This window comes from Rattus norvegicus, chromosome 13 (assembly GCF_036323735.1).
Source record: "Rattus norvegicus strain BN/NHsdMcwi chromosome 13, GRCr8, whole genome shotgun sequence".
Taxonomy (NCBI): domain Eukaryota; kingdom Metazoa; phylum Chordata; class Mammalia; order Rodentia; family Muridae; genus Rattus; species Rattus norvegicus.
The window spans coordinates 45,303,392-45,331,232 of record NC_086031.1 but is presented as its reverse complement, the minus strand read 5'-3'; the positions used below and the strand labels follow the sequence as shown (position 1 = coordinate 45,331,232).

At 44.4% G+C, this 27,841-nt stretch overlaps 1 protein-coding gene and 1 long non-coding RNA gene across 10 annotated transcripts in view; one reads left to right on the top strand and one right to left on the bottom strand.

The window, feature by feature from the left end:
- The window catches only part of Srgap2 (SLIT-ROBO Rho GTPase activating protein 2), a 221,139-nt gene that overhangs the window by 188,098 nt on the left and 5,200 nt on the right, over positions 1-27,841 (top strand). For 6 of the 9 annotated variants that reach the window (NM_001401376.1, XM_039090884.2, XM_006249783.5 and 3 more), the window contains 9 exons: positions 2,152-2,212; positions 6,683-6,760; positions 7,540-7,674; positions 9,995-10,100; positions 15,589-15,813; positions 19,067-19,146; positions 21,042-21,222; positions 23,148-23,294; positions 26,697-27,021. In NM_001401376.1, coding sequence (NP_001388305.1) covers positions 2,152-2,212; positions 6,683-6,760; positions 7,540-7,674; positions 9,995-10,100; positions 15,589-15,813; positions 19,067-19,146; positions 21,042-21,222; positions 23,148-23,294; positions 26,697-27,021 — 1,338 coding nt within the window. The other 3 variants (XM_039090886.2, NM_001134958.1, XM_039090888.2) reach the window with 3 other exon arrangements.
- LOC120096246 (uncharacterized) lies at positions 801-27,658 on the bottom strand. The gene is made up of 2 exons (XR_010057196.1): positions 27,356-27,658; positions 801-12,012 (listed from the first exon to the last, which is right to left on the bottom strand). It is a non-coding gene; the product is annotated as an uncharacterized LOC120096246 (long non-coding RNA).

The window sequence follows — 27,841 nt, the reverse complement described above, 5'->3', positions numbered from 1 at the left end:
ATTTTCAGTAATAATTAGCAAGCATTGTTTACTCCCCTTACAGTCTGTAGTATGAATGACGGCAAAGTATTCAGTAACAAAGCAAGTCCTGGCTTTTCCACTTGCTAGCTGAGTGATACAATTAGCCATTTAACCTTACTAAACCTCATTTCTACATTATCTAAAAGACTTTTTATAAGGCCTAATGCCTCTATGAATGTAGACATTAATATTCAGGTACTTGGAGCTGGAGAGATGGCGGAGTGGTCACGAGCACTGGCTGCTCTTGTAGAGGACCCTCATTCAATTCATGGATGGCTTACAGCCATCTGAAACCCTAATCCCAGGAGATCCAGTGTGCTCTCTGGCCTCTTCGGATATCAGACATACAAGTATCACACAGACATGCATGTAGGCAAAACACTCATACACACAAAATAAAATAAATACAGTGTAAAACTTAAAGACACAAACAGGTATATTCATGTATCAGTAAGACATGTGACCAGCCCTTTCACTAGTCCCTTCCTCTGTTTGTAGACAGGAAGTTGAAACCCATATGAATTCAGTGGAACAGTCAGGATTATATGGCAAAAGCACAAAATAAAATGTACATGTGGGGATCCTGCTATACATATTCCCAGGTCACCCTTAATCTTCAAGAGATGTCTTTCTTTTATTACCTTTATTGTGCCAACTAAACCATTTTTCTTTTAGGTTTCTTTCTTTTAGATTTTTAAGTTTTATTTTTTTATGTGCATTGGTTGGGTGTTTTGCTTGCCTCTCTCTGTCTATCTCTGTCCATCTCTCTTCTTTGTTTACTCTCTCTCTCTCTCTCTCTCTCTCTCTCTCTCTCTCTCTCTCTCTCTCTCTCCTGCTAAAAACTATAGCCCTTTTTGGTCATCTTTAAAACCTTCTCCTTCCACTTCTGCAGCCATATCCATAACCACCACCTTAGGGCCAGCCTGCACTTCACTTCCTCTGCAGTACTGCTCCCTTCATGGGCCCATAATCTGTTCACTGTTATCCACTGTAATGTCTAATATCTTTATAGCTCCCTCCAACAAAATTCTATCCTTCATTAACACATATCCTCCTCCACCACATCTACCACCTTGGTGTCCATATCCTGTTCTTCACCAGCATTGTGCCTTAACTACTGTAACCAGGACTGCCACCATAGTTGCCACCATCACCTCCAAATTTATTATATTGATCATCATCACCTCCACCACCACCATAACCAGGACCACACCATGTCCTCTCTACAGTCATAACCAGACCACACCATGTCTTCCTCTATGACCATAACCAGGACCATACCATGTCCTCTCTACAGTCATAACCAGACCACACCATGTCTTCCTCTATGACTATAACCAGGACCGCCACTGTAGCCTCCTCTTCCACTAAAATTTTCACCATGACCAAAATTACCTCCACTGCCTCCAAAGTTCCCTTCTTGACCTGTAAAGTTGCCAGATTCACCTCCACCACTCTCTGTGACCCAGCAGATGGCTCGTCTTGTTTAGAGAAGACCTAATTCCCTCACATTTATGACCATTAACTGTGGGCTTCCTAAATAGTTTTACCAACTACAAAAGCAAGTTACAAAAGCAAATCCTCTTTTTCCATTCTTGTTTATCCTCCACAACTTGTATGGTTTTGATCTTGCCAAACTTTTCAAAGTAGTCTCTCAAGTTATAGTCTTCTGTATCTTCTTTAATACCACTAATAGAATCTTTCTTCACTGTTAACGGGCACCAGCCTTTAAAGAATCATTTCTAGAAACAGTTATCTCTGGTTCTACCACACCCCATCAGCCTGTGAGGTCGAGCACACATTGCTGCATCTACTTCTTCAACACATGAGTTAAGGTCACAGAAGCAAAGCCCCTGGAATATTTTGTTTGGGGTGTCTCTCACTACTATACTGTCTGTAAGTGATCCTCATTTCTCAGAGTATTCTCTTAAATGTCATCTGTATTTTCAAACAGCTTCCTCGAGTGCTCTGGTTCCTTCAGATCATGGCCTTCCTTCTCCCCTCCCCAATCAGTATCAATGAAGAGTCAGGCTGGGGGTGACCAGACAGCGGTGTTATCTCCATTTTGAGACCAGACTCACTTCTTCTATTTTTGGTTTTTGATTTCTGTATTCCTGTTTTGTTTTTCAGGACTCCAGCCAGGCAATTCCTCTGGTGGTAGAAAGCTGCATCCGGTTTATTAGCAGACATGGTAAGCAGAAATACAGCTTCGCTCATACCTTTGTGCAAAAAGTTAGAACTTCAAAGACTCCTTTACAAAACAATAGCAGTAGTTGGAGCTGGAGAGATGCTTCAGTGGTTAAGATCGCTTGCTGCACAGCCAAGAGGACCTCAATTCAAATTCCCAAACTGCCATAACAAGAAGAGCCGCATCTTATGCACAGCTGTAACTCTAGTTCTGTGGAAGGCAGAGACAGGGTCTCTGGGGCTTGAGGACTGCCACCCTACCCCTAAAAAGAATCCTATAAGATCTAGGTTCAGGGGAAAGTCACTGCCTCAAAGGAGTGTGTCAAAGGCAGAGAGTATTAGAATAGAGAACAACCAACACTGTCCTCTGCCCTCCATAGCTACACACAAGCACATGTATACATTATATGCATATACACCAGAGAGAGAAGAGAGAGTGCCTTCCCATCCTCACATTCTGAGAAAAGGAATAAGTCTTAACTCATTCATGTACTGCTGACTCCCTCAGAAAGACCGTGTCTACCTATTTTGACCTAGCCACTTACCATGCTCTTCTGTAGCTCCAGAGTTTTAAATCCCAGCAGTCTTGTGAAGAAGTGCAGTTAGACCATGTGGTTGTGGTGGTAATGGACCTGTAGTTATAGTCTTGGTGTATGTAGGTACCTTCCATGGCATAGCCTAACCATTTTGTCCCATTAGCTGTGCTGGGATGGTTTGAAACAATTTCATCTCTAATGTTGCATTGATTGTGTATATAATATTTGGATTTTGTTTTAATTTGGCCTCACTGGATATAGTGTTCCTATGAGCTCCATAACTGTTGTAAAGTTGTATCCGACTTTTGAGAGTCCTCAGGGACTGGCTCTTTCTCAACATTAGTCAAGGTGTACTTACCCTTCTGCTTGGGCAAAGCCAAGAGATTTAACTCTGTTCTTTACCAGCTAATGGCCTCATTAGACAGATTTAATAATTACCAGCAAGTTTATTTTCCAAAGGTGAGAATATTTAGAATATCTATACTGGACTTTAATTGTTTAGAAACCACATCAGAAATAGTTTTTAAATACTTTAAAAAGTCATAAAATGGCCATCCTGGAGCTAAAGAAGCCAGATATTGCTTGTCTAAATTCCAAGGCACCTTTCTATTCTACATCCTCTTCTCCCTATAAACTGGGATATTTCTTAGAGTCATTGTTGAAATAATAATTATTTCAGCATTCTTTTTTTTTTTTTTTTTTGGTTCTTTTTTTTTTTTTTTTTTCGGAGCTGGGGACCGAACCCAGGGCCTTGCGCTTCCTAGGTAAGCGCTCTACCACTGAGCTAAATCCCCAGCCCCTATTTCAGCATTCTTACATCATATCCTAATCTCGATAAACTGTAAGTTTCTAATGTTACCTCAGTTCTCTTGAAGTATGAGCATGGCTCCTCACTGTTGAACAACCAACAGGGAGGTTATGAGCCCCTGACCAGGACTGAGCATCATGTATTGCCAAAAAAGAAAACATACAGAGAAATGATTTACTAATCTTGTCTTTAAGTGATTTTTATGATGTGTTTGGAAGAAAATAAGTGAGCAGATACTAAGTTAATGAAAGAAATAAAGCAATAGTAATTGATAGTGGCAGAATAAGAAACTTTACAAGATAGCAGTAATTAATACCACGGAGCTGGCAAAGACAAATTCAAGCTGAGTTCAGTAGAAGAGGTTCCTAACGAACAGTGGGAAGAAGTGGGTTCTTTCATTCACCCATGCATTCATCTGTTCCTTCAACACAGAGTCCATATTGGTTGCTTATTAACGACCAGTGAAAAGGCTCCTGCTGGAACTTCTGTTCCACTGAGGAACAAGCACGATTAGCTAGCAAACACACTGACTTGCAGTATTTCCAGTGCTGGTGTATGTTACAAAGAAAAGAGAAACAGAGTGTAGGATGGGAGTGGAGAGAGGCACTGTTTAATGGGTCATGAAAAGTCCACACTTTGGTGGACTTGTGAGGAAGAGGTAAGCGATGTGTCCGTCTGAGGAAGAGTATTTTGTGGTGAAAGAGCACAAAGTGCAGGACCTGTTGACAGACGGAAGAAAGAACACAGGCTGAAGCAGGAAGGGTGAAGGGCGGTTGACCAGAGGTGAAGCCACAGGCCAGTGCTTTACAGCATTTTCAAATAGTTTACACTAATCCAAGAGCACTTTATGCTTTCATGTTCGCGTGTGCTAAGAAAAACAAAGACTAAAGATTATAGATATATTATTTTGGTTATACATTATACCAAAATGTCAACTGGTTTTTCCTTTCTAGAAAACTTGTTTCTCCTCTCAGAATTATTATATCACTTACTCAAAAGATTCTGTCTGGTGTGCCAGTGAGATGGCTCAGTGGGTAAAAGTGCTTGCCTCACAAGCCTGATAATACGAGTTCAATCCTCAGAACATGGATTTCCACATGTGCCATAGCATACACACACAAGTGTGCACATGCGTGTATGCATACGCACACAGAGACATGCATAGACACACAGACACACATAAAACAACAACAACAATAATAATAACAACAACAACAACAACAACAATAATAATAATAATAATAATAATAATAATTGGTCCTAATAGTAAGTGGCCCTAGTCTAGAGAATCTATTCTCTAGGGGAACTGGAAACTAGACTGAAGGAGAGCTCAGTATTTTAGGCCAGTTGTCTGATTTCCAGCAAGTTCATCTCTCATTTGTTCTTCCCTTGGTCCCACAGGCCAAGGCTACATGACCTTAGCCATCAGACGTACCCAAGAGCACTGAACTGACCCTCTCAGAAAGTTGTGTAGTACTTTCCCATCTAAAACACACCAAGTAGCCTGGTTTGAGGTGACATTTCCTTGTACTCTGTTTCCAGTTAAGTCCTGGGGTATGTTTCCGTTTCTGTCAGAGTCTCAGTATTTATGATACATTTTATGTTTAAACAACAATTTCTGGCTCTCATACCCCATTTGGTAACTGATATAGTACCACCGCACTAGCACTGATGGGATTTTAATGTTGCTTGCCGTTCTCTGAGGAGTATTTTAGAGATTGCCTCAGAGGAACAAACAGCTTACACCTTACTAGAAGCCGGGCAATGACATTCCTTCACTTACTTCCAGTCAGATTCCACAATTTCAGTCTTGTTATACCTCCAGGACCTAACTAATTGAATACAGCTCCCCTCACCTAGAGGACAATTATGAAATAGCCAGCAAAATATAGCCTCATTCTGTTTTGTTTGCTTTTCTAGAATCTGAGGTTTCTATCAAGGTTTTGGAATATCACAGAGAAATGTTGACAAAGGAGATCTAGGCTTAGAGAAAGGCTAAAAGTCCTGATACAGCTGGAGATAGTAGTTAGGCCAATCAGTAGTGATTGTTTCCTGATTTTTCTTACTGAGAATGTGTAGTGTGTGGTGTGTGGTGCTCGATGTAACCTGTCTAAGTACATCAGGCCAAGATGGCTTCCTCCCACCCTCTCTGTACATGCACTGGAATAAGCCCTGAGTCTGACACCAAAAACTGAGTCTGTGATTGCAACAAGACTACCTTTGAGCTCTGGTCCCGGTTCTCCGTGTCATCGGTCACCAGCCCCTCATCTAGAACATGAGTTACTGCTAACCCTGACCTTGGATGGTTATATGAGGACAAATACTTTCTAGGATAGCATTATTGGCAATCATTATATAAGCATTGTCTTTCATGACTATCTCCACTCCAGCAAAATCATGAGAAGATAATTTTTGTGCACCTTGCAATGCAGTATTAACATGTTTTCTTTAAAAAAAACAAAACAAAACAAAAACAAAACAAAGGGCAGCCATCAGGGACCAGTGCCTTGAACAGAGATTGACAAAGTCATCCACTGATTGGTCACATTTGTTTTTATGTCATCAGTTCAGAGATTTTCCTAGAATAATGGGAATAGTGTTAAAATGCTAACGAAGTTATAACAACCCATCTTTCTCTAACCTCTCATGGTACATAGTGTTCTACCTGCCAATACCTGCCTCCATTCTTGGACCGCAGGCAGTAAGAAAGCACCCAGAGGTGATTTCCCACTCTATAGTCAGGAACAGTAAACTAAAAGTGGGGAGGCCACAGCCTGGTAGTCTCCCTTGGAAGCAGAAGAGGCTGTGAACATCCCTTAAGTCTTTGGCCTGATGCTTCCCTTAAAACTAATGCCTCATATCCGATGCCCTCTTCTGGTGTGTCTGAAGGCAGCTACAGTGTACTCATATATAATAAATAAATACATCTTAAAAAAAAAACAAACTGATGCCTCATGATCCTTCCAGAGACCTGTCTAGTATCTGTGCCCTCCCTGTTTTTTCTCCTTTGTCCTAAAAAAGACAAAGACATAGTACCAGTGGAGGTGGGAATTGTAACCCCATCTGTATGGGATTTATGATTGTGAACTTGCTGTTTTCACTCTGACCACTTTATTTTGTGTGTTTCTAGGCCTACGACATGAGGGGGTTTTCCGGGTGTCTGGGTCACAAGTAGAAGTGAACGACATAAAGAACGCCTTTGAGAGAGGTGAGCGGGGAATAGCCAAAGATGGGACTAGATGTTCGCCAGCCCCGAGAGCTGGCTCCACCTTTCCCCTGAGTTCTCTGCTTATAAAGCCAAGAAACCGCCTGTTTTCTCTGTACTTTCAGTAGACATACAGAGAGACACTGGGGCATGCCCCGGTTTCCTTCTTTCTTAGCCCCACCCATCCTGCCTCATTCCTATGGTGATCCGCCAAAACCCCAAGTCCTCACTGTATATCCAGGCAGTTTAGAGCCTTATCCAGAGCCCTTGGTAGCAGCTAACAGCAAGGCTAACGTGCCTCTTCATTGTATCCCATTTATCATCTTGTGGTCTATTAAGGTAATGGGCAAGCTTTGGCAATTTCTGTCATTGTAATTGATATATGTATAGTTTCAATTTAGGGTTGGTGTTATCATTAAATTTAATTACACTTGATATGAAATTTTCCATGGGGATTCTGGGATGACTGTTTTGTCAGTGGGTGTCCTCTGCTATGGTAGTCAGAGAAACCGGCCTCTTGGTCTTGTTTCCCCTCCACCATGGGCTCAGTCTCCTTTAAGAATCCTTTCATGATTCTTATGAGAAAAACAATCTCTGGTTTCTGTCCCCCAACCCACAGGGAATGTTCATTAACCCAACAGTGCCACATCGCGGCCATTGGCCTTTGCTGGATAGAGAGATACTGAGGATATAAATGAGTCACCCCTCCACCATCTCCACCTCACCTGTGTGTTTGCCTAACTCTCTCTCTTTCCTTTTGGAATGGGGGCTACCTTCTTCAGGAGAGGACCCCCTGGCTGGGGACCAGAATGACCATGACATGGACTCCATAGCTGGCGTCCTCAAGCTTTACTTCCGGGGGCTGGAACACCCGCTCTTCCCCAAAGACATCTTCCATGACTTGATTGCCTGTGTCAGTAAGTATCCCATGCATGGCAGGCAGCAAGATACTTGGAAATTTTCATCCATTTGTCTCCTCCTAGGCTTTTAGATCAAGTTTTTTGTTTTTATGTATTTCTTCCAGTGAGTTTCTCCTCTTTATCTCTACTGTTTATCCCTAGTAGTGGAAGAGAAAGAATGATTTAACAGTAATAGTATAGAATTCGAGTCAAGACACCTGGCTTTTTTTTTTCTCCTAATTTATCTCATCATTAATTCCTATCTCTGGGTTTTATCTTTTTTAGTAAAATGCTTGTACACTCATCTGTAAGATCCAGTCTTGTCAGATACTTGAAGCTTATACACAATGTTGGAGCTTTTAATAGGACCAAAGGAAACTATAAACACTGACCATGCTCCCTGATTGTTGTTTTATATGTACATTGGCTTACCTGCTACATATGCATATGCATGTATACATACATACATACGTACATACATACATACATACATACATACATTCATATGTGTCTGAAAACAAGAAAAGCCCCTCTATGCACTTAAAAGTACCATTTAGTATTTTCCCAGAGAACAATCTCTGGTTTCTTTAAAGTTCTCTGTAGAGCTTAAAAAGCCATCCTAGGCATTTAGCATAGTTGGTGATCCTGAAGCATCCTACCACTTGATTCCATGAGAAACCCGTGGAAATTTATAATAATATCAAGTCATTCGAGAAGCAGATTATATTATTTGGGGTTTTATTGCTGTGATAAAACACAGTAACCAAAAGCAACTTGAGGAGGAAGGGGCTTGTTTCATCTTACATCCCATCACTAAGGAAGTCAAAGCAGGACTCAAACAGGGTCAGAGCCTGGAGGTAGGAACTATGCAGAGGCCATGGAGGGTGCTGCTTCCTGGCTGGATCCCTGTGGTTTGCTCAACCTGCTTTCTTATACAACTGAGTCCACCATCCACCCACTTTGAGCTGGCCTTCCTACATCAAACAAGAAAACACACCACAAGTTACCCACAGGCTAATCTAGTGGGGGGGGGGGGTTCTCAATTGAGGTTCCTGCTTCCCAAATGACTGTAGTTAGTGTCAAGTTGACATACAGATGGCCAGTGCATAGACCTTATCTGAATGGTGGCCCCAGAAGGTGAAAGGAGTAAATGCAGGGAAGCTCTTTCCCCAGTTTGAACAAGGCCTTTGTGCCTCCTGAATTCAGTTTGGCTCAGTATTTGGACTGAATACTTACTTGTTCCTCTTTCAGTTGTTCTGAGAAAAGCCCAGACATCTAGGATACTTGTTCTCTTTGTTGTCTATGTATTTATGAGAGTCTAATGGGAAGGAGTTACGTGACAGTTACAAACACGTGTTACTTAGGTCACATCTCATGTCTTTCCTTTCCAAGACTGGACCCAAGTGAAGTCTCTTACATTGGGCTGGAGTTGCCAAGGCACAGCAGATTCCTCAGATGCCCAGTTCTTCCTTATTCTTGCTCCTAATCCAGTATTTGCTATTTCTTATTCACATAAAGGCTGCCAGATCATGTTCATATTGTCACACCGCGAAGTCAGAGGCTGTTCATGACAGGTCACAGGCATATGGCCAAATCTGTAACTAACCTGACCATAGCACAAAAGCCAGGAATCTTTTCCAGTTGTCTTCATAGATTTTACTACTTTTTCCAGCATCTGCTGTCTTCTCACTCTACTCAGGCTCTGCTCATGTCTACTTTAGATAAGGAAGAAGGAAGCCAGACTTATCCAAAGTTGGAATAGATAACTGTGTACACAGGGGTCAACAAAGGACTTCCACAGCCGCTGTCCCTTCTCATGTGTGGGACCCTTTAAGACATTATCCAGCAGTCATGACAGGTTTATCATGAGAGACCTCTTTGCCTTGCTTAATCAATGAGTAGCCTTCGCAGTGAAAGACTTGGCTTTGACTACACAGAACTCTCAGAAACACCAGCAACAAAAAAAGAGAACTAGCATTCTAGATGCCCGGAGTTTTTCTCAAAACAACCAAAAGAGGAACAAGTAAGTATTCAGTCCAAATGCTGAGCCAGACTGAAAATCCAGGAGGTGTGAAGGCCTTGTCTATGTCTGTCGTTGTTTAAATTAGAGAGGGAACATATCCAACTTTCTGTGCCTATGGAACATATACCTTGAGTCTGTACTAGTCAGGGTGTAGGTCCCAGCATGTGATCTTTTGAAACAGTCTCATCCCACAGAACATCCCGGGGGAAGCCTCTGTCACTATCCCAGGGCTATGTGTGGGCCAGCTTTGCTCGCTCTGAGTTATGCTGCTGGTGACTGCAGTCATGCAGAGGATAACATGCCTTCTTCTTTCAGCAATGGACAACCTGCAAGAGAGAGCTGTGCATATCCGGAAAGTCCTTCTGGTCCTGCCCAAGCCCACTCTGATTATCATGAGATACCTCTTTGCCTTCCTCAATCAGTGAGTAGCCTTCACAGTGAATGACTTGGCTTTGACTACACAGAGCTTTCACATGGATCTGTGTCTTATTGTCTATCCTAACAGACACTTACTGAGCATCTACCATTCACCAACTACAGTGCTAGGCTATTAAAAATACACCGCCAAATGGGAAGAGAATAGCCTTTTATCATTACCTCATGGTACAAGGAAGGAAACAGACAATAGTTGATACTTCAGGTAGAATGGCTGCTAAGGGAAAAAGAAGAGTAAAGTTGGGGACAGAGTTCAGGGGTCATAATGGACAAAGGATAGGAAGAAGAACCAATTTAGAGATGTGCTTGCCACAGAGGCCTCTGAGAAGACAAGGTACAAGCAGTAGCCTGAAGGGTGAGGAAGGGGCCTGTAAAGACATGAAGATTTGAGAGTTACAATAATAGTAGGTTTGAATTTGGGGATGACTTAAAGCCTTTAAAGAGAAAAATGGTACAATCTGGCTTTTAGGTACTTATTTTCAAACCTGCCAATTAATTTGTGGAGAAGTTACTGCAAAGGGTCAAAAAGAGAAGAGAGACCTATTCCAAGGTTGTGACATGGTCCAGCTAGGTGTTGGTAGACGAGAAGATGACAGAAAGGGTCAGGCTTCGGATCTACTTTGAACACAGCATTAACAGGACTTGCTTATAGGCTGGCTGAGGCGAGAGAAATCCTAAATTCTTTCCAGAACATAAGGGCAATTATGAACTTAGGGAATTAGGGAAACAAGGACTAGAGAAAGAAGCTGAGATAGGTGCTGATGTGGGCCAGGTAGTCCCACACTTCCTTTACACGTCCAAGAGGAGGTTTTTCAGCAGCTAACTGTGGGAACCAAATCCAAGAAAACCCTGAAGTGGAGATACCACTGTGATAGTCACCTATAGTACATGTGGCTGGAAAAAAGTCAGGACCAGAGAGGCCATGGGCTTAGATGGGATATTTCTTATTCAAGCAATGCCTGCTTGCCTGGGACAGATGGGTGTCCCCATGTTGCAGACAAGGCAGGAAGCAGAAACATGCACCTTTCAAGCTCTTCTGTCTTCATTTTACTCAATGATCTAGAACAAAGATTATAACCTGAAGGCCCGAGAGGCACTCCAGTATATTTCCTTTGGTTCCATTGTGTCCTAAAAACATTAAAACAATATTTAACTGTTTAGAATTCCTACTTTTAAAACTTTAGATTCCTAGCTTTTGAAAAGCTGTTATATCTAACTAACATTACTAGACCTGTATTCTTATGTGGCAGTAATTTCCCATGACAACGGGTCTATTCACTGGGTGCGACATAGCTTACCTTGGTCCCCAGCCTTCTCCATGTTGTCATCTATTGTCATGCTGGCCCTAGGTTTCCATATAGCCAAGAAGTAGTTCTATGGTTTCCTGAATCCATCAAAACAGGGAAACCAAAGATAAACCAAAGGAGTTTGTTTTAGCACATACTTTGTGAGTGTGAAGCCTTCATACATAGTTAGTGTTTGTTTAAAATGACTACAACTTTAGAATCCATTTCATAGGCCCATCCTGGTTATGCCTTCATGATCAGCCTGGCCTTATAGGCATCTCGATTAAAACCCCCTAGGCTCCGCCTAAAACCCTATTGGAAAGCCCTCACTGTCACCCATCCCACTGCAGAACTACAGAATCCTGACTCTTCAGTCTGCGTCCTCCCTAAGCTGAGTCCTAACCCAGCATCCCATCTGCCCTTGAGATGAAATCCTCATAACTCATCGATGTGCTTATGCATAGCTTGGAAACACTGCTCACTACTCTGGCTAGACCGTTTCCTCAGGACCACAAGTCACTACTTGTTCACATCACCATACCCATGTTTACCTGTAAGCCTTGTTTGTCCCCCAGGAACTAGGAGCATGACAAGAGCAGCCAACTGAAGCAGCTGGTAGGGACAGAGAAGACAGATAAACTGTTATCTTTCCCTGGATTTGCAGGGGAGAGAAACAAGAGAGTAAACATGGTGCAGTATAAGAAGAGACATTATTAGAAAACAGCACAGGAATGTTACTAATCCCAATTATTAATTTGTTTGTGGGTATATAATTTTTAAATTATTGTTTTACTGATCAACAGGGTAAAGCACAGTCTCCATGGGAAGATGACAGCTGATAAGTATGCAGCTGCCAACAGTTGTAGCCAGAGTTGGCAGCTGTTTCCTCGTGGAGCCCTTACCTGGACCCACACTTTGGGAATGCACACGTTAATGTAGCTGACGCTTATTCTTGAATTGTACACATATTACATCGCAGAGAACCAAGCTAATGGTATCTATGGGTTACCTCTTCATCTGCAGCTTAATTGTTGACCTTAGCCCTAGGCTCATGTTGTGAAGACAGTGCTGGGTTAGAAGTGTGGGCCTCATCTGAATGTTCACCTTGGGGAAGTTCTGTCTCTAAGCTTACAAAATGGTCCTTATCTATAGAGTAGGATATTGTTTAGCCATAAAAAGGGATGAAGAATTGGTGCATGATACCATACAGGTGAACCTTGAAAATACCGTGTTGAGTCAATAAACTAGACACACACAAAACACTCAACATTGTTAGAGTCCATTACATTTTCAAAACAGCCAAATCCATAGAAATAGAAAGTTGATTCCTGGTAGCCAGGGACTGAGAAGAGGGCTGGAAAGTAACTGTTTAGTGAATACCAGATTAATTTCAGGGATGATGATAGTATGTGCAAATTAGAGATAAGGGTTTTACAACATTGTGAATATGTTAAGTGCCACCTAATTTATACTCTTATTTATTGTTATTCCTATTTAGAATATAAAGTGATGGGTTTCATTATGATCTTTTCATATGTATGTATCATTTTACTTTGTTCTTCTTTGCTCCCCACTTCTTCTTACCAGTCCTCTTCCTCTTCCAAAGCCCTGCATCTGTTTGCATGTCACATATATTCCTCTACCCTTCCTTTCGTCCCTTTCCCTCCCATTAGGCCTTCTCTTGTCTCTTCGTCCCTTTTGTTTGGCATGGCCTACACACACACACACACACACACACACACACACACACACACACACACACACGTACACACGAGCAGAAAAGAAAGGTATATTGAGAATCTGTTGCATATCAGTCCAACCAACTGTGGAGCTTGATGTTCTTGTAGGATACATAACAGTGGGGGCGGGGCTGTCTTGACTCTCTGGCTTGCTTTTGGGACCCTTTTCCTCCTACTGAGTTGCCTCATCCAGTCTCAGTGTGAGGATATGTGCCTGGTCTTATTGTGGTTGTTATGCTGTGTTTAGTTGATGTCCCTGGAAAGCCTTTCTTGGGGGAAGTTGGGAGTTGGGGGTGGCTTGGTGAGAGAAGGGAGGTTGGGAGGGAGAGACTAGAAAGAGGGGAAACTATAGTCAGAATGTAAATATGAGAGAAGAAAGAAAGGAAAGGGGAAAGAAGAAAATAAAGAAAACAATGGACAATAAATGTTGGTGAAGATGTCAGGAAGGAGGAAACCTTATATGAGATTGAAAAAAGTGCAAACTAGTACAGACACTATGGAAATCAGAATGCAGGTGCAACAAAATGCTAAAAATAGAACTACCACATGACTCAGCTAAAACATTCCTGGGTATATTCCTGAAGGACTTGAAGTCAACATATATTTGTTTATGTTTATATGCAGATATATTTGCATTCCATGTTTACTGTTGCACTATTCAGGAGCCAAGAGATTCAACTAGCCTAGCAGTAAGTCTGTCAGCAGATAAAGGATAAACATGGTATTTTATTAAGGTATAAAGAAGAATGGAATTATAACATTGGCAGCAAAGTGGATAGGACCAAAGATCATTTATGCAGAAACCACAGTGGAATGGTGGGCACTAGCTTCCTCCCATCTACAGCTACATTTCTTTAAACAGTCTAGGCTTATCTGCCTAAAGATAGTGCTGCCCACAGTGGGCTGAGCTCCCTGCATCAATTAGCAATCAAGAAAATTCCCCAGATATGCTCACAGGCCCGTGTCACCTGCCATGCCATCTCTGATGTCCTACAGTGATTGTAGAAGGAACACAGGTACACATCATATGCTCCAGCAGAGAAGAAAGCCACTTGTTAGAGGAAAACCAGCTTTGTAACAGAAGTCTGGGTGAGGGACACACGAGAAATGAACTTCTCCCAGTCCGGACGAATGGCGGTAGAGTCCCAAGACCCTAGTTCTTTTCCAGGGTCTGTCAGGATTGGACACTGAGAGCCTACTGCTGATGACCACCAGAAGGGCAAACGCCTCAGCAGTGTCCATAGCCCTTCAAGCTTTGGGAGGATGGACCCAAAGTCAGCCCAGGCTTCTGTGCCAGGACAGGCACTTAGTTAGGGCTTTCTTACAGTTTCAGAGGATTAGTCCACTGTCATCCTGGCAGCAGAGAAAATGGTGGCAGGCAGGCGTGCAGACATGGTACAAGTAACTGAGATTTCTACATCCAGATCTGCAGGCAGCAGGAAGAGAGAGCCAGGGCCTGGCTTGAGCTTTTGAACCTCAGAGCCCATCTCCAGTGGGCTTCCTTCAACAAGGCCTTAGCTATGCCAACGAGGCCACACCTTCTAATCCCTCTTAAGTAGTGCTATTCCCTGCTGACTTAAATATTCAAATATATGATCTTATGGGGGCCATTCTTATTCAAATCACCATAGATAGGGACCCTTAGGGACTCATCAGGCATGGTGATAGTTGCGTATTTGGGTCCTTGGCCAAGGTTGGGTGTGACTGGAGCAGCTGCTGGCTGAGAATGGAGGGGAAAAAAAATCTCTAAATAAATAAGCAATAATAAAATTAGCCTATGTCCAAGGGAACCCCAAACAGAATATAAACAAAATGCATAATTAATTCCTGGATGTAATAATAATACAAGGGGATATTAAGAAAATGTTAAATAATTATATTAGCTATTCTAAAAAGAATTCACTGTCCTGGTGGAGTGAAAAAATTAATCCGCTGACTGTATTTGTAGTAAGTAGAGAATTTGGAATAGAAAATGCCCAGTAACATGATTCTTTTGTATGCATGCATGGAAACACATGATGCACAGTTCCTGCATCCTGTGCTGGTTTCCCAAAGCAAGCTGAGGGCCCCATCTGTTCTGATAGTTTAGTGAATTGGTCTGTGGCAGCCATATCCAGTTCTGCAGCGTGTTATATGATCTGTTCTCAAAAAAGGGTAGCTCTGATGTGTAAGGTCAAAGGCAAGGGTAAAGATGAGACTCAAGGATTCAAATAGGGAACTGGAGAAGAAGTCAGACCTGCAAGCAGATCTTGCATGTTTCCCTTCCTTGGCCCCCATTAGCAGTGGCTCTTCCCGGATGACTTTCCAGAAGGCCTGCGATGCCCAGAAAGGCAGGTGGCGGTTTGTGGACTTACAACTTTCCTTCTGGCAATGCCTCTTATGTTTGTGTTTTCTGGGCATTCATGTGAGAGCTTTCCAATTTCCTCTCTCTCTCTTTCTTCTCTTCCAGCTTATCACAGTTCAGTGAAGAGAACATGATGGACCCCTACAACCTTGCCATCTGCTTCGGGCCCTCACTGATGTCAGTGCCAGAGGGCCACGACCAGGTGTCCTGTCAAGCCCACGTGAATGAACTGATCAAAACCATCATCATCCAACATGAGAACATTTTCCCAAATCCCAGGGAGCTGGAGGGTCCCATCTACAGCAGAGGAGGGAGCATGGAGGATTACTGGTAAGACCCACGGAGGGGAGGAGAGATGAGCGTGCCTGATCATCACTGCTGTAGGGGCCAGATGGCCAAGCAAAACCCGAAGGAAAGCAGCCAGGTCCTCACCTCCACATACAGGTTCTGTAGGTTGCTAGGGTCTGGCTGTCCTCCCATCTTGGATCCACCCACAGAATAAGTGCCACTTCACCCACCTCCCTTTTGAAATGAGTATTGTGTGACTAGGAACCATCTTGAAAATAAAGGCATTAATAGCAGTTCGCCAGAGAAGGAGAGTTTATAACGCAGTGTTTAGACCTACTGTTCATTAGATAGTGGTGCCCAAGCTGTGTATTGTGAGGAAAAGAGAGCTGGGTCCCAGGGAATCCTGTTCTTAGTTGGAAGAATCTGTATACGAGGCACACTGAGTTTATGGGGTGGCATGATTTCAGATATTTGTAAGAGAAAAGGTGTAAACTTATTAGGAGTGGGTTACGCATAGTTCCACCCCTGTAAAAGTATGAGATTGCGTAGACAAAGTTTTTCATGACCTAACCTGAGTACATAAGTTCTAAAAGGAACCTTCTTAAGTATTTGTATTAGACTGCCTCTTTTAGAAAAAGGAATCATTTCCAAAAATTGGAATACTAGTTCCCTTTCAGATGAACCCCATACAATCCGGAAAGGTCAGTGCAAAGTATCCGCCACCCCAGTGATGGGGATTCAACCCTGAGTACTGGCTTTCTAGGTACTGTGGGGTGGTCAGGCTCCATCCACCACCCCACACAGATGCCCCAAGACCACTTCACAGTGCCGTTCTTCACTGACTACAAGGGCAGCTGCCTTCTCACCCCTGCTGTCTCGTCCCCTCCCTTCTTCTCTAAATGGTTCTCAATAGAAGCTGAAGGCACAGTCAGCCCAAATCCTCTTCCATCTAAATGAGCACCTGGAACCTTCCAGCCCCATTGCTGGTAGGAGAGGGCACGGTGCTTGCTTACGTAGTTAGCAGTCAGCTGGTCCATGGTTTTCCATGATCCTCTCAGAACCCAAGGAGTGAAGAAAATAACATTTGTCTGTAAACTCTTATGGCATCCTTGGATCTATTCTCTCCTGGACTACAGATCCTTGGCCGGCATCTGAGCTTAGAGACAAAGCTTTCTGTGGCTGACAGATGGTTCATGGTGACTGAGCCTGTCGATCAGTTGATCACCTCGCCTGTGAGCTCCAAGGAACTATTTTCCTACACATTACTCCCCTTTGCATGAGTAGTTAGAAAGCTGTGGAATGGTCCTTCAGTTCCTACCTTTACCTGTAAAGTTAAATATCAACCACTACAGGTTATGGACCAGTAAAAGGGGAGGAGGTATAGTGGTCCCAGCTCCCTCATCCCCAGGCTCTATCCAGGAAACAGAGACCAAGGAGTGTGGTTTATTAGAACACACACATGGAAACTCTTCTAGTTTTCTCCCAAGTGTTTTCCTCAGCCCTTAACCCATATGTTGTATACGTGATATTTATTAGTGCCCTTTGAAAACACCACACAGATAATCTGGGAACATTTGTGCCACTGTCCTTGCCCTTGGGCCAGTGGCATCAAGGAGCAGTTGTCATTGACCTAGCTCCTGACTTCCCTCTTTAGGAAGAAAGATATTATCACAGTGAGCTAAGGAAGTGAAAAGGTATGCCCTCCCACCTCCCAAATCTAGGAGAGTAGCCAAGAAACCAGGACCATTAGGGTGGAGCATCAACCTGCTTAGCCATTCCACAGATATGAAAATGTACATTTTTCAGACTACCTACCAGTCTCCAGACTGGATTCTGGTTGCCTAGGACTGCTGTTGGGACCTTGGGTCCAGGTGTTGATAGTATTAGCCATGTTGTCAGGGCCAAGGGCGCAGGAGGGGAGAAGCACAGGCTCTTAGGACTACATAGAACCTCAGAAAGTATCATTCCTTTACCATGGTACAAATTGGAAAGTGGGAAGTCCAGACCAACAGCACCAGGTCCTGTGAGATCAGAATGAAATGCAGATTCTCTTAACTCCAGACAGATTTTGTGACTCAGAAAAGCTTAGAGTGGGATAGACAATACATGCTTTTTAGCAAGCCCTCCAAGGCTCCCTGCAGTTTAAGAACTGATGCTTTGATGCCTTAATGGGATGCATAGGGATGAACTTCACCCCTGGGACGGTCTTTAGGCCCAGAAAACAGTAAGGAATTATTCCCACTGTTTTATTTTTTCTTTTTCTTTCTTTTCTTTTCTTTTTTTTTTTTTTTAAACAAAGAAGAATCCCTATTGATGTCTACCAGAGTATTCTCTGGAACTTAAGAACCTTCCTTTGGGACCGACTTGTTGCCTAGTCTTTAAAGGGCTTCTTAGATGGGAGGGGCTTGTGTACTGGGCAGGGAGAGGCAGGCTGAATGTGGGGTGTTTATAGGTCTGCCTGCCTGGAAGGGTGTGCTTGATGGTTCCTACTGACAGAGGAGAAAACTTCAGACAGGGTCAGAAGGTTGTTTCTGCTCTTCAAGAATGGCCATCTCCTCCCTGAGCCAGAAGATAAGAGAAGAAACACAGTAACTTGTCCACAGTAACGTGTAGCCATCCTCAGTTCTGCCCTGGATGACTTAAGAGAAGATACATGTGTTAAGGACTAGGCTGAGCTTCATCCCCTGGCCTCCAGTAAAACCCACTGCCCAGAGATCCTTTCCTTTGCTCTTATTCCACTCATGCTCCACTCACTTCCTGCTTCTCATCAGTGCCGAGGCCAGTGAGTCACGAGGCACCTAGGGGCATGGAGTGAAAGGAAGAAGGAAAGATGTCACACTTACTGAGCACCCCTCTTGCCACAGCCTTCACTAAATTACACCACTGATCCTCACACACCTCTGTATCTATTTTAAAAGTAACAGCAAATGTAGCTATCAAACATCAGAGCTGGTTTTTAGATCCAATTGTCCCTGCTACAAAAACCAGAGCATTCCTTCTGCCATGCTCCTAAAAACCAGGAATGAATTCATGAAGAGAATTGACCTCTGAGTAGTTGAGTTGTGTTTTCTAAAGAGTTTATTTGTAACTCCAAAGCCTTCCCTTTCTCTCAAGGCAGTTCAAGTCCCAAGTACTGACAAGTGGTTGGGGGAACAGAAGCTAAACTAGAGAATCACAGAAATCTTTTATCCTTAGCAGTCGATGGCTGCGTTCAAGCAATCGATTTGATACAACAAAGGGGAGGAAAACTTTAGGAGCAAACAGTGATGTCCCTGTCATCATTCTTCTGTTTCAGTGACAGCACTCATGGAGAGACTATCTCTGCCGAAGACTCCACCCAGGACGTTACAGCGGAACACCACACAAGTGACGATGGTATGCTAGGGGCGGCCTGCTGGTCAGTAAAGCAGGCATGATGCTATATACTGTTCATTTGACCAACTCTGCTGCCAGTGGGCCCTAAGGGGAAGAAAGGAGTTTCTTGTCTCTCCCTTCCTTGGAGGGCATTCTCAAGTAAGAAATTAAACCAGAGGTGAATAATCCACCTTTTGTAGTCCTTAGCTTCCTTGCCCCACCTCTTAGCTCCCTATCTAACCTGATCCAGTAGATATCGGCCCCTAATGCTGCCAGGTTACTGGAAACCAAAGCAAAGCTCATTTGAAAAACATCAGGCCTGGGGAATAAAGACTCTGGGTGCCAAGAACTCAACAGAAGCCAAGTGAGGGGGGTGGGAATGAGGACACAGAAACCACACGCTTGCATGCCTGCCAACTGGAAAATGTGACCCCTTCCAAAGTACAGACTTGTGTGCGCTGAACAGCGTGTGAGTGTGCATCCCGGGGCGGAATGCTCGGCTGTCACCCTCGGAGCCCTCTAGAGCGCTCGTGATTTATTAGAGTCTGTCCAGCCAGCACATTCTCCTGGCTTCCAACAGCTCCACACCTCTGTTTCTGGATCACTTGGTCTCTGGAAGTCTCAGCAATTGACAAGGGGCCTCAGAATTTTATGGGCAGAAAAAGAAAATGGCACAGTCTACAGAGCCTTGCCTGCACCCTGCCTTGCTAGGAATCCTGCATCTGGAGCCAGCTTTTGAAAGAGGGAGAGATAGGACTCCTTGTTAGATTCTGGTGTGAGAAGAATCAGGATGATCTCTATGTGAGAAATAGGTGTAACGAGAGAATTCAGTATTGGTTAGGGCTGCCTTGTTCTCACACTGTTAGAGGTTTATCTCTAGCGAGATTGGTGGGGCAGCTGAGAAAAAGGAGGTCACAGAGCCAAGTGCTGTACTTGAGGCTGTAGAGAACGGAGACGGTTCTGCTGTGGAATCTTCAGCCAGCCCATTTAGCAGCAGACTTGCCACCCAGGGCTTTATGGGCATGGGCTTGGTTTTAATCAGCCTTCCTCCCTGCTGTGGTATTTACAATCTAATTGTTCTATGTTTTGGAGAGCCTTCTACTTACTATCCAATCTCTCCTGCAGCTTAGAATGGACACATGATGACAGCAGTGACTGTCACATACATGTCACATGCATGTACACATAGCAATGGATGTGCACATACCACAGTGCCGGGCACTGTTCTAAGTATTTTTCACAGTTGTAATTGACTCCTCATAACAACTTCATGGAAAAGGGGGCTAATCCTATCATCTTCATTGTATTCATAAGAAAAGCCCACACAGGATAAAAATGCATTGCTCTTACAAGCCCTTTTTAACCTCACAAGTTATTTTCATATGCATTTTCCATACACTGGTTTTAAACCACTTTATATATTTTACATTCTACTGAGAGGACTGAAAAACAAACAGAAATTACCTAAAATATGGTACAATTTGAGTGTTAGGTTGCTGATGAATTTACTATATAACCAGAAAGATGCTCAAAAGTATAGTATGTTAGGCTGGGTATAGAGGTCAGTAGTGGAGTGTGTGTCTTTGGATGTCCACAGATGAAGCCCTGAGTTCAATTCACAGTACTGCCTAAAAAAAATAAAAAATAAAGAGTGGCATGTTGGATGGTTGACAGTCAGCAGAAACAGCTGTGGGATCACCAAGAAGTTATCAGGGGAAGCAGCGTCCCTGTGTTACTTAGGCAGAGGAGAGGAGTTGGGCAGAGAAGACAATGCCAGGCTCTCAGAGCTCTCTGGATCCTGTGTGGCTTGATTTTCCACTGTGTTATCCCCCACCACTGTTAGCAGTCTTTTCACCCAGTTCCCTGAGTCTGTAGATCCCAGAAACATGTGCTTTCTTCTTTCCCACCCTTCCCAGAGTGTGAGCCCATTGAAGCCATTGCCAAGTTTGACTACGTAGGCCGGACAGCCCGAGAACTGTCTTTCAAGAAGGGAGCATCCCTGCTGCTTTACCAGCGAGCCTCTGACGACTGGTGGGAAGGCCGGCACAATGGTATAGACGGACTCATCCCCCATCAGTACATCGTAGTCCAAGACACGTAAGTGGCACCTTTGAGGGGGTCCCTGCTACACTGTAGAAGGGAGACTAATTCCCAAAAGGTTCTTAGGCTTAATGCTCCATGGAGAACACCCTGCCCCTGCAACTCAGTGGAGAATTGTTTTAATCTCCCACTTTCTCTTCTCCCTTTAAATTCCACTTGATCCATTTGTTTTAGAAACATGCCAGCCAGCATTTATATGTATGCTTAATGAGTGATAGCATGGACCTTTTAATTTGACCCTGCGTTATTTCCTTTCTGGGAAGATTAGGTTGAGAAAACACTTCACATCTCGTAATTAAGGTTATTATTGCTGTAATGAAACAGTATGACCAATGCAAGTTGGGGAGGAAAGGGTTAAGCTCGTTTTATGCTTTGATCACTGAAGGAAGTCAGGACAGGAACTCAAACAGGACAGGAGCCCAGAGGCAGGAGCTGATGCAGAGGCCACAGATTACTGATCACTAGCTTGTTCATCAAGGCTTGCTCAGCCTTCTTTCTTATAGAACCCAGGACCACCAGCCCATGGATAGCACCACCCACAATGGACTGGGCCCTCCCCAACCCCACCTCCACCCCACCCCACCCCCACACCCCCATCAATCAGTAATTAAGAAAATGTCATACAGGTGGATCTTATGGAAGCATTATCTCAGTTGTGATTCTATCCTTCTAGATAGTCTAGCTTCTGTCAAGTTGACGACTGGTCAGCATAGCCTTACTCTGTAACTTAGGCTGCTTGAACTCACTCTGTATAACTTATATCAGTCTTCTTGCCTTAGCCTCCCCCCAGCTAAGATTATAGCATGAGCCAACAGACTTGGCTTCTCTTCGTAAACTTCTATGGACACCCCAACGTGCTGTAGTATTTCCACCTGCAAATGAAAATTGACAGGTACTTTTTAGGACAAATCTTTTTAGAAAGATTTTTAGAAAGAAAAAGAACCCTTGTAAAAGAAGCAAAGTAGTGCAAGGAGGGACAAGGATGTCGGAGAACATGGGAAATCAGAGTTGGCTCTAGAGGTCCCACTGGATAGCCTGTCTGTTGGTTCCCATCCTTTGGAGCAATGTCTCCTAGGCAGAAAGTAGCAAACCCTGTGGCCTACATATGCCTGCCTCCCTTTGCCCTACCCCAGCCCCACACCTCTCTAGGATACAGCATTGTCACTGGTTTTAGTCCTTCCCTTACTATTATCTTTTTAAAGGTTGATATCCTGAGTCTGCACCCTCCCAGCCTCTCCCGGGCTTGTTCTGCGGGGAAATCCTCCCTGTGTTGATAACATCGCAAACCTGGTGGCGGTCTGTGCATGGACAGGACTCTCCCAAATTTAGCATTATGACTTCACTACGGGATCGAGAGAAGATGAACTGTGGGAGAAAAGGGGCTCTCCTTTTCATCAGTAGCCAGAGGGGCCAGGAGAGCAATGGAGAGACCTGGGACCATCTTGAATGCTCAGAGAGAGGCTACATGTGTCCACACCATGCCTCATCGATGGCATCTCCCTTCAGAGCCACTTCAGAGCTGCCTGCCCTTACCAGCAGTGCTCAGAAGCTCAGCAGATAAACCACAACCTGGACCTCACCTCCTTCTCCAGGAGGTGGTCCCCTCGTGGCCACCCCACGAAGGCAACATGGGCCCAAAGGCAGATACTTTGAATCTAGGTGTCCCCAAGCCAAGCTTTTCTGAGTTGCTGAGAGTCAAATAGAACTCAGCGAACTATTTATTTACTTAAGTGGCCCCCCAAAGGCCCTCAGGTTCCCTTGCCTCAGCTTACAAAGCTAGCCCCAGATAGGGGTTGCTGCTGCCTCCACACTGTGTGGGGTTATGTATGTGTATGTCCAGGCGGGGGGGGCATCTTGCTGATTTAACACTGCTTTTTGTGTTGTTTTCCCTTTTCCCTGCCTGCCTGTCCCTTCTGCCCCAGCGAGGACGGTGTCGTGGAGAGGTCCAGCCCCAAGTCTGAGATTGAGGTCATGTCTGAGCCACCTGAAGAAAAGGTGACAGCCAGAACGGGGGCCAGCTGTCCCAGTGGGGGTCATGTAGCTGATATTTATCTTGCAAACATCAACAAGTAAGCGCTGCTTTTCATTTTCTGCTCCCCTAAATGATTCACTCAGCCTCACCCCTAGCCTAACCCCACTCCGCTCTGTGCTATACGCAGGGCTCCCAGCTCCTCCAGCCTAACAGTCTTCATGTGTTGTTTGCTGCTGCAAAGTGTATGGCTAGGCCAAGGAGAGGAGGCTTATGAGGGTCTGAGGGCAGGCCCCAGCCTCCCAACTGTCTGTTACCATCCTGTGGTACTCTGTGTGTTCCACAGTGTCTGTCTGCCCAGACTTCCTGGCAGTCTTAGCCAAACCTTCATCAAAGCTTTGGTCACCTTTGCAACTTGATTTTGTGCTATTTCTTCTAATTCTTATCAGTGCCTTCACTTTTCCAATTCTTATTCAAATAGTATTTGATAACATCTTGGACCCTTGTGTGTCTGAAGAGTCAGAGTCTCATTTGTCTTCCACCAAGCTAATGTCCCCATGTGGGCTTACTTAGATGACATGTGTCTGTTTCTCCCTATCCTGCATTCATGGCCATGGAAAAGAGAAGAGCACTGAGCCCAAGGAAAGCTTTGTCCTGAGCTCCTGACTCATCCTGTGATTTCCCTTCGCTCCCTTTCACACTAGCAGAAATCACTTTTCATCTTTCCCTGTTGCTTTAGCACTGTGTGGTATACTTCCCTAGCAGTCCCTCTGCAGACCCCCACCCCCTGTCCAGCAGGCTTACTCTCACCCCAGCTTTCACTGTGGCCATTAGCAGTATTCTGAGGTTCTAACTCCATCACACCTGCTGGCTATCTAGAGGGATTCCTCGTTCGCCCGCCCATGAGCTGCCGCCTCCCCAAGAGGCACTCAGGCTATTGGAGAACTAATCTCATCTCAAGGGGCCAGACACCAAGTCCTACAGACCTCTTTCCGCCAGACCCTGAACTGTGGCCCAGTGCCAAGAGGATGACAAGCCCCGGGGCACTCCTGGTGAACGTCGATTGGAGATGACGTACAGTTTGTATTCCTCCTGACTTTGGAGGGGTTAAATGATTTGCACTTTGATACCCTGTTAACCATAGCTTCTGGACACTGAGACTGGAAGGAGAATAAAAGATGCTTATTGTTTTTAAACTGCATGAGGTTGCCAGATCTCTTGGCTTTTTTCCACCCAGACAATAGAGGGGGTTGGGGGGGAAGGTTCTTTCCTATCTCTTTACTCTCAGGTTCATCTAGCTTATTCAGCTGACTTACCCAGTACAGTCCTAATTCAGACCACTAAACGAGCTGAGGATTTTATACTTCCCTCCAGTCTGCTAGGAGCCCAAGGTAATAAGACATAGCTGCCAGCTCATCACATTTCTTTCAATATTTATAAGTCTCTGTTAATTATGAAGCTACAATCACAAGGTCATAAGCCTGTTAAGCCAGAAACCAAGGCTGGATGTTGGAGGGGAAGTTAGGTATTTATTTATGCATGATTATTTTTGTTGTTACGGTGTTGAGGACAGAACTGAACAAATCACATATTCAGACGGAGCACTCTACTGCCAAGCTACTAGCTTCATCCCTGGGCTTAAGTCTAAGTCAGCGTATATTCGATGCCATTTACCACAAAGGAACTATAGAGAACAGAAGCTGAAAATGGTCAAAAGGTAAACATCTGGTAGAAGGTTGAGGCGGTTCCCGTGAACTGCTTGCTTGTGGTATCAAGGTTCTTCTGATGAATTTCCTGGGAGCAGACCATAACCAAACCATGTCAACATGATCTAATCAACCTTTCCCAGGCACCAGCCAATCAGTGCATGAGTGACAGATAGCCCCAGTATGCCTGGCCCTTAGGATCGAGTCTGCCGTTCTGCCTTCCTGACTACCTCTACAATAGTCCTCCCATGCAACATCAGTTTCCTGATTGCCTTAGAGAACTCTCTCCTCCTGGACCCTCTCACGTGGTTAACTCCTCCTCACCCTCCAAGACTCAGTCTAGGCATTACTTACTTGGGGAAGCCTTCCTGACACCCTAAGTTCCTTGAGGCTGAAAACACAATGTTCTCATTCTGCATTCTGAAATGACTTGAGTTGTTGGTGCTCAGTGCTATGCCTGGTTCCTCCTTCAGGCTAAGCTTATAACCAGCATCTCTGTCTTCCTCATCTTCATGGCCCTCATAGAGCCTGGGATGACACACTACCACAGCCTCCTAAATCTGCCTTCTCAGCAGTTCTGACTTGTGAGTCAGCCATCCTTGAATGGAAAAAGGAAATCAGCCGAGTTCTTAGGGTGTGGCATTTCAATTTAATTCCACATCCTATATTAACCATCTGTGTTGTGCCAAGCACCAATGCTAGTTATTCAGAGCTCACAGTCTGGCAAGGCAACAGACCATATGGAAGGCACTGAAACACAGTCCTGTGCAAGCACTGAGGGAATATGGGAGGGCGGGAATCTCTCCAGTCTGCCGTCGGAACCACTAGTGTCTGGAAATTTTGACAGAGGAGGGCTTATTTCAGCAGGGCCTTCCTAGACTGAAGAGCATCCCTTTTCCTTGTTGAAAATGACTGCTTTACCCGGAAAGATAAAGCAGATCTCAACCGTAAGCAGCGCAAGAACTTACTTAAGGTTCAGAGGTGGCTCCCAATCTTCAGAGTCCTACCCTTACCATCCAGAGTCCCCAGCTCAGCTCATCTTCCTCAGAGCTACCCAGCTGCTATCTGAACTAGCAGCGTGATGACTACCTAGATGAGGTCCTTTAAAATCCAGTTCAAAAAATGAAATTATTCAGTGTTGGGCAATACTCATATGACTAGGATCCTATCATTTGAGAGCCTTTTGCAATATGAAATAAATTGGGCCAGTGCTGGGTGACATATGAGTTGCATAAATGCCCTTTCCACCCTAGGAGCTGGCACACAGTGAGCCCTCTGTCTGTGCCAAAAAGCGGTTCCTTAAAAAATCTTTTCCATGTCTATGAATAGGAAACAGCCTCTTGCTAGAGCCCAGATGATGACAGGCTCACTATAGACAGTTGAGCAAACCGATTTGGAAACATTAACCAGCAGTTCTCCCCTCATTGGTGATGGTGAGACTTTCTAACCTGGGGCCTTGGGTTTCTGTTCAGGCAGGCAATGGAGTGGGTCTTTTCATGAATCTTTCTCCCACTAGAAACTTTCTCTTAAACAGGCATTTTTTTCTGACAGCATCTTACATGTTTAGAACTCAAAGCTCACAGCCATCAAGTAAGTATGCATCTGCTCTGCCCAGGTTGGAGGGTTGGAAGGGAACAGATCCATAGAGAAAACAGGAGAAGGAAAAACTGAAGAGTTAGAGTATTCTATTTGACTCTCTTTAGAAGTCCCAGGTGCCAGCCTCTGCCCCTCTGTCACAATCCTAGCTCCCTTGGAGCCAGGGCTCCCTGATCAGATGCCATTTCTGTTTGTTGAAGGCAAAGGAAGCGTCCAGAATCTGGGAGCATCAGAAAAGCATTTCGGAGTGACAGCCATGGGCTGGGCAGTTCTCTGACTGACTCCTCCTCCCCGGGGGTGGGGGCTAGCTGCCGTCCATCCTCCCAGCCCATCATGAGCCAGAATCTCCCCAAGGAAGGGCCAGATAAGTGTTCCATCAGCGGCCATGGCAGCCTCAACTCTATCAGCCGCCACTCATCCTTGAAGAACCGGATGGACAGTCCACAGATCCGAAAGACTGCCACGGCAGGAAGGTCAAAAAGCTTCAATAACCATCGGCCCATGGACCCCGAAGTCATTGCACAGGTAACAGGACTCTGAACAATTAAGCGATAATTACACTGGTCATTTCCCCTCAGCAGCCCCAGCTAATCCATAGACATTCTGTGCATTTTATTGAGAGTACTACAAGTATCATACAGTGAACCTGCCAAGACAGTTTACTGAGTAGTCTGCCAAGTCCTCCCTCCCGTCAAGAACCTGAAAGAACAATTAATAGAATTCTACCTTCTTATTCATGTGCTGGCTGTTTACAGACTTTTAGCTTTTAAAACTAGCGGTTACGAGTATTTTGATAAAAGTCCATTAGTCTTACTAAGGTAAGGTCTGGGGTGACAGCTCAGGGGATAAGAATACTTACTGTGGAAGCAAGATGAACTAAATTCAAATCCGCAGCACTCACATGAAAGCCAAGCGTGGCCATGTATGCCTGTAACCTCGGTGCTGGGGATTAGGAGCAGGCAGCCAGCTTAGCCAAACAACCAGCTTCCAGTCCAGTGAGAGACTCTGTCTCAAGATAGGGTACACACACACACACACACACACACACACACACACACACACATGCAATAAAAACATAATAGTAGACGTTAGTGAAGCTGAGACTCAAATATAGTCCAAGTCACATTTATATATTTCTTCCTGTCACCCCACTTCCTGAAGCTGATCTCAGTGCTTGTGGGTAGATATTTAATCCACCACCTGACTCTGTCATAAAGACCCCAAAGGAGCCGTGTTGTTTGAAGCTCAGGTACTCAAAGGGCCTCCAGCCCAAGGGTCCAGGCAACACTACAGATGAGCTCCCAGACTGCAGGACTTCCTTCTCATCTGCACTACACTGATGACT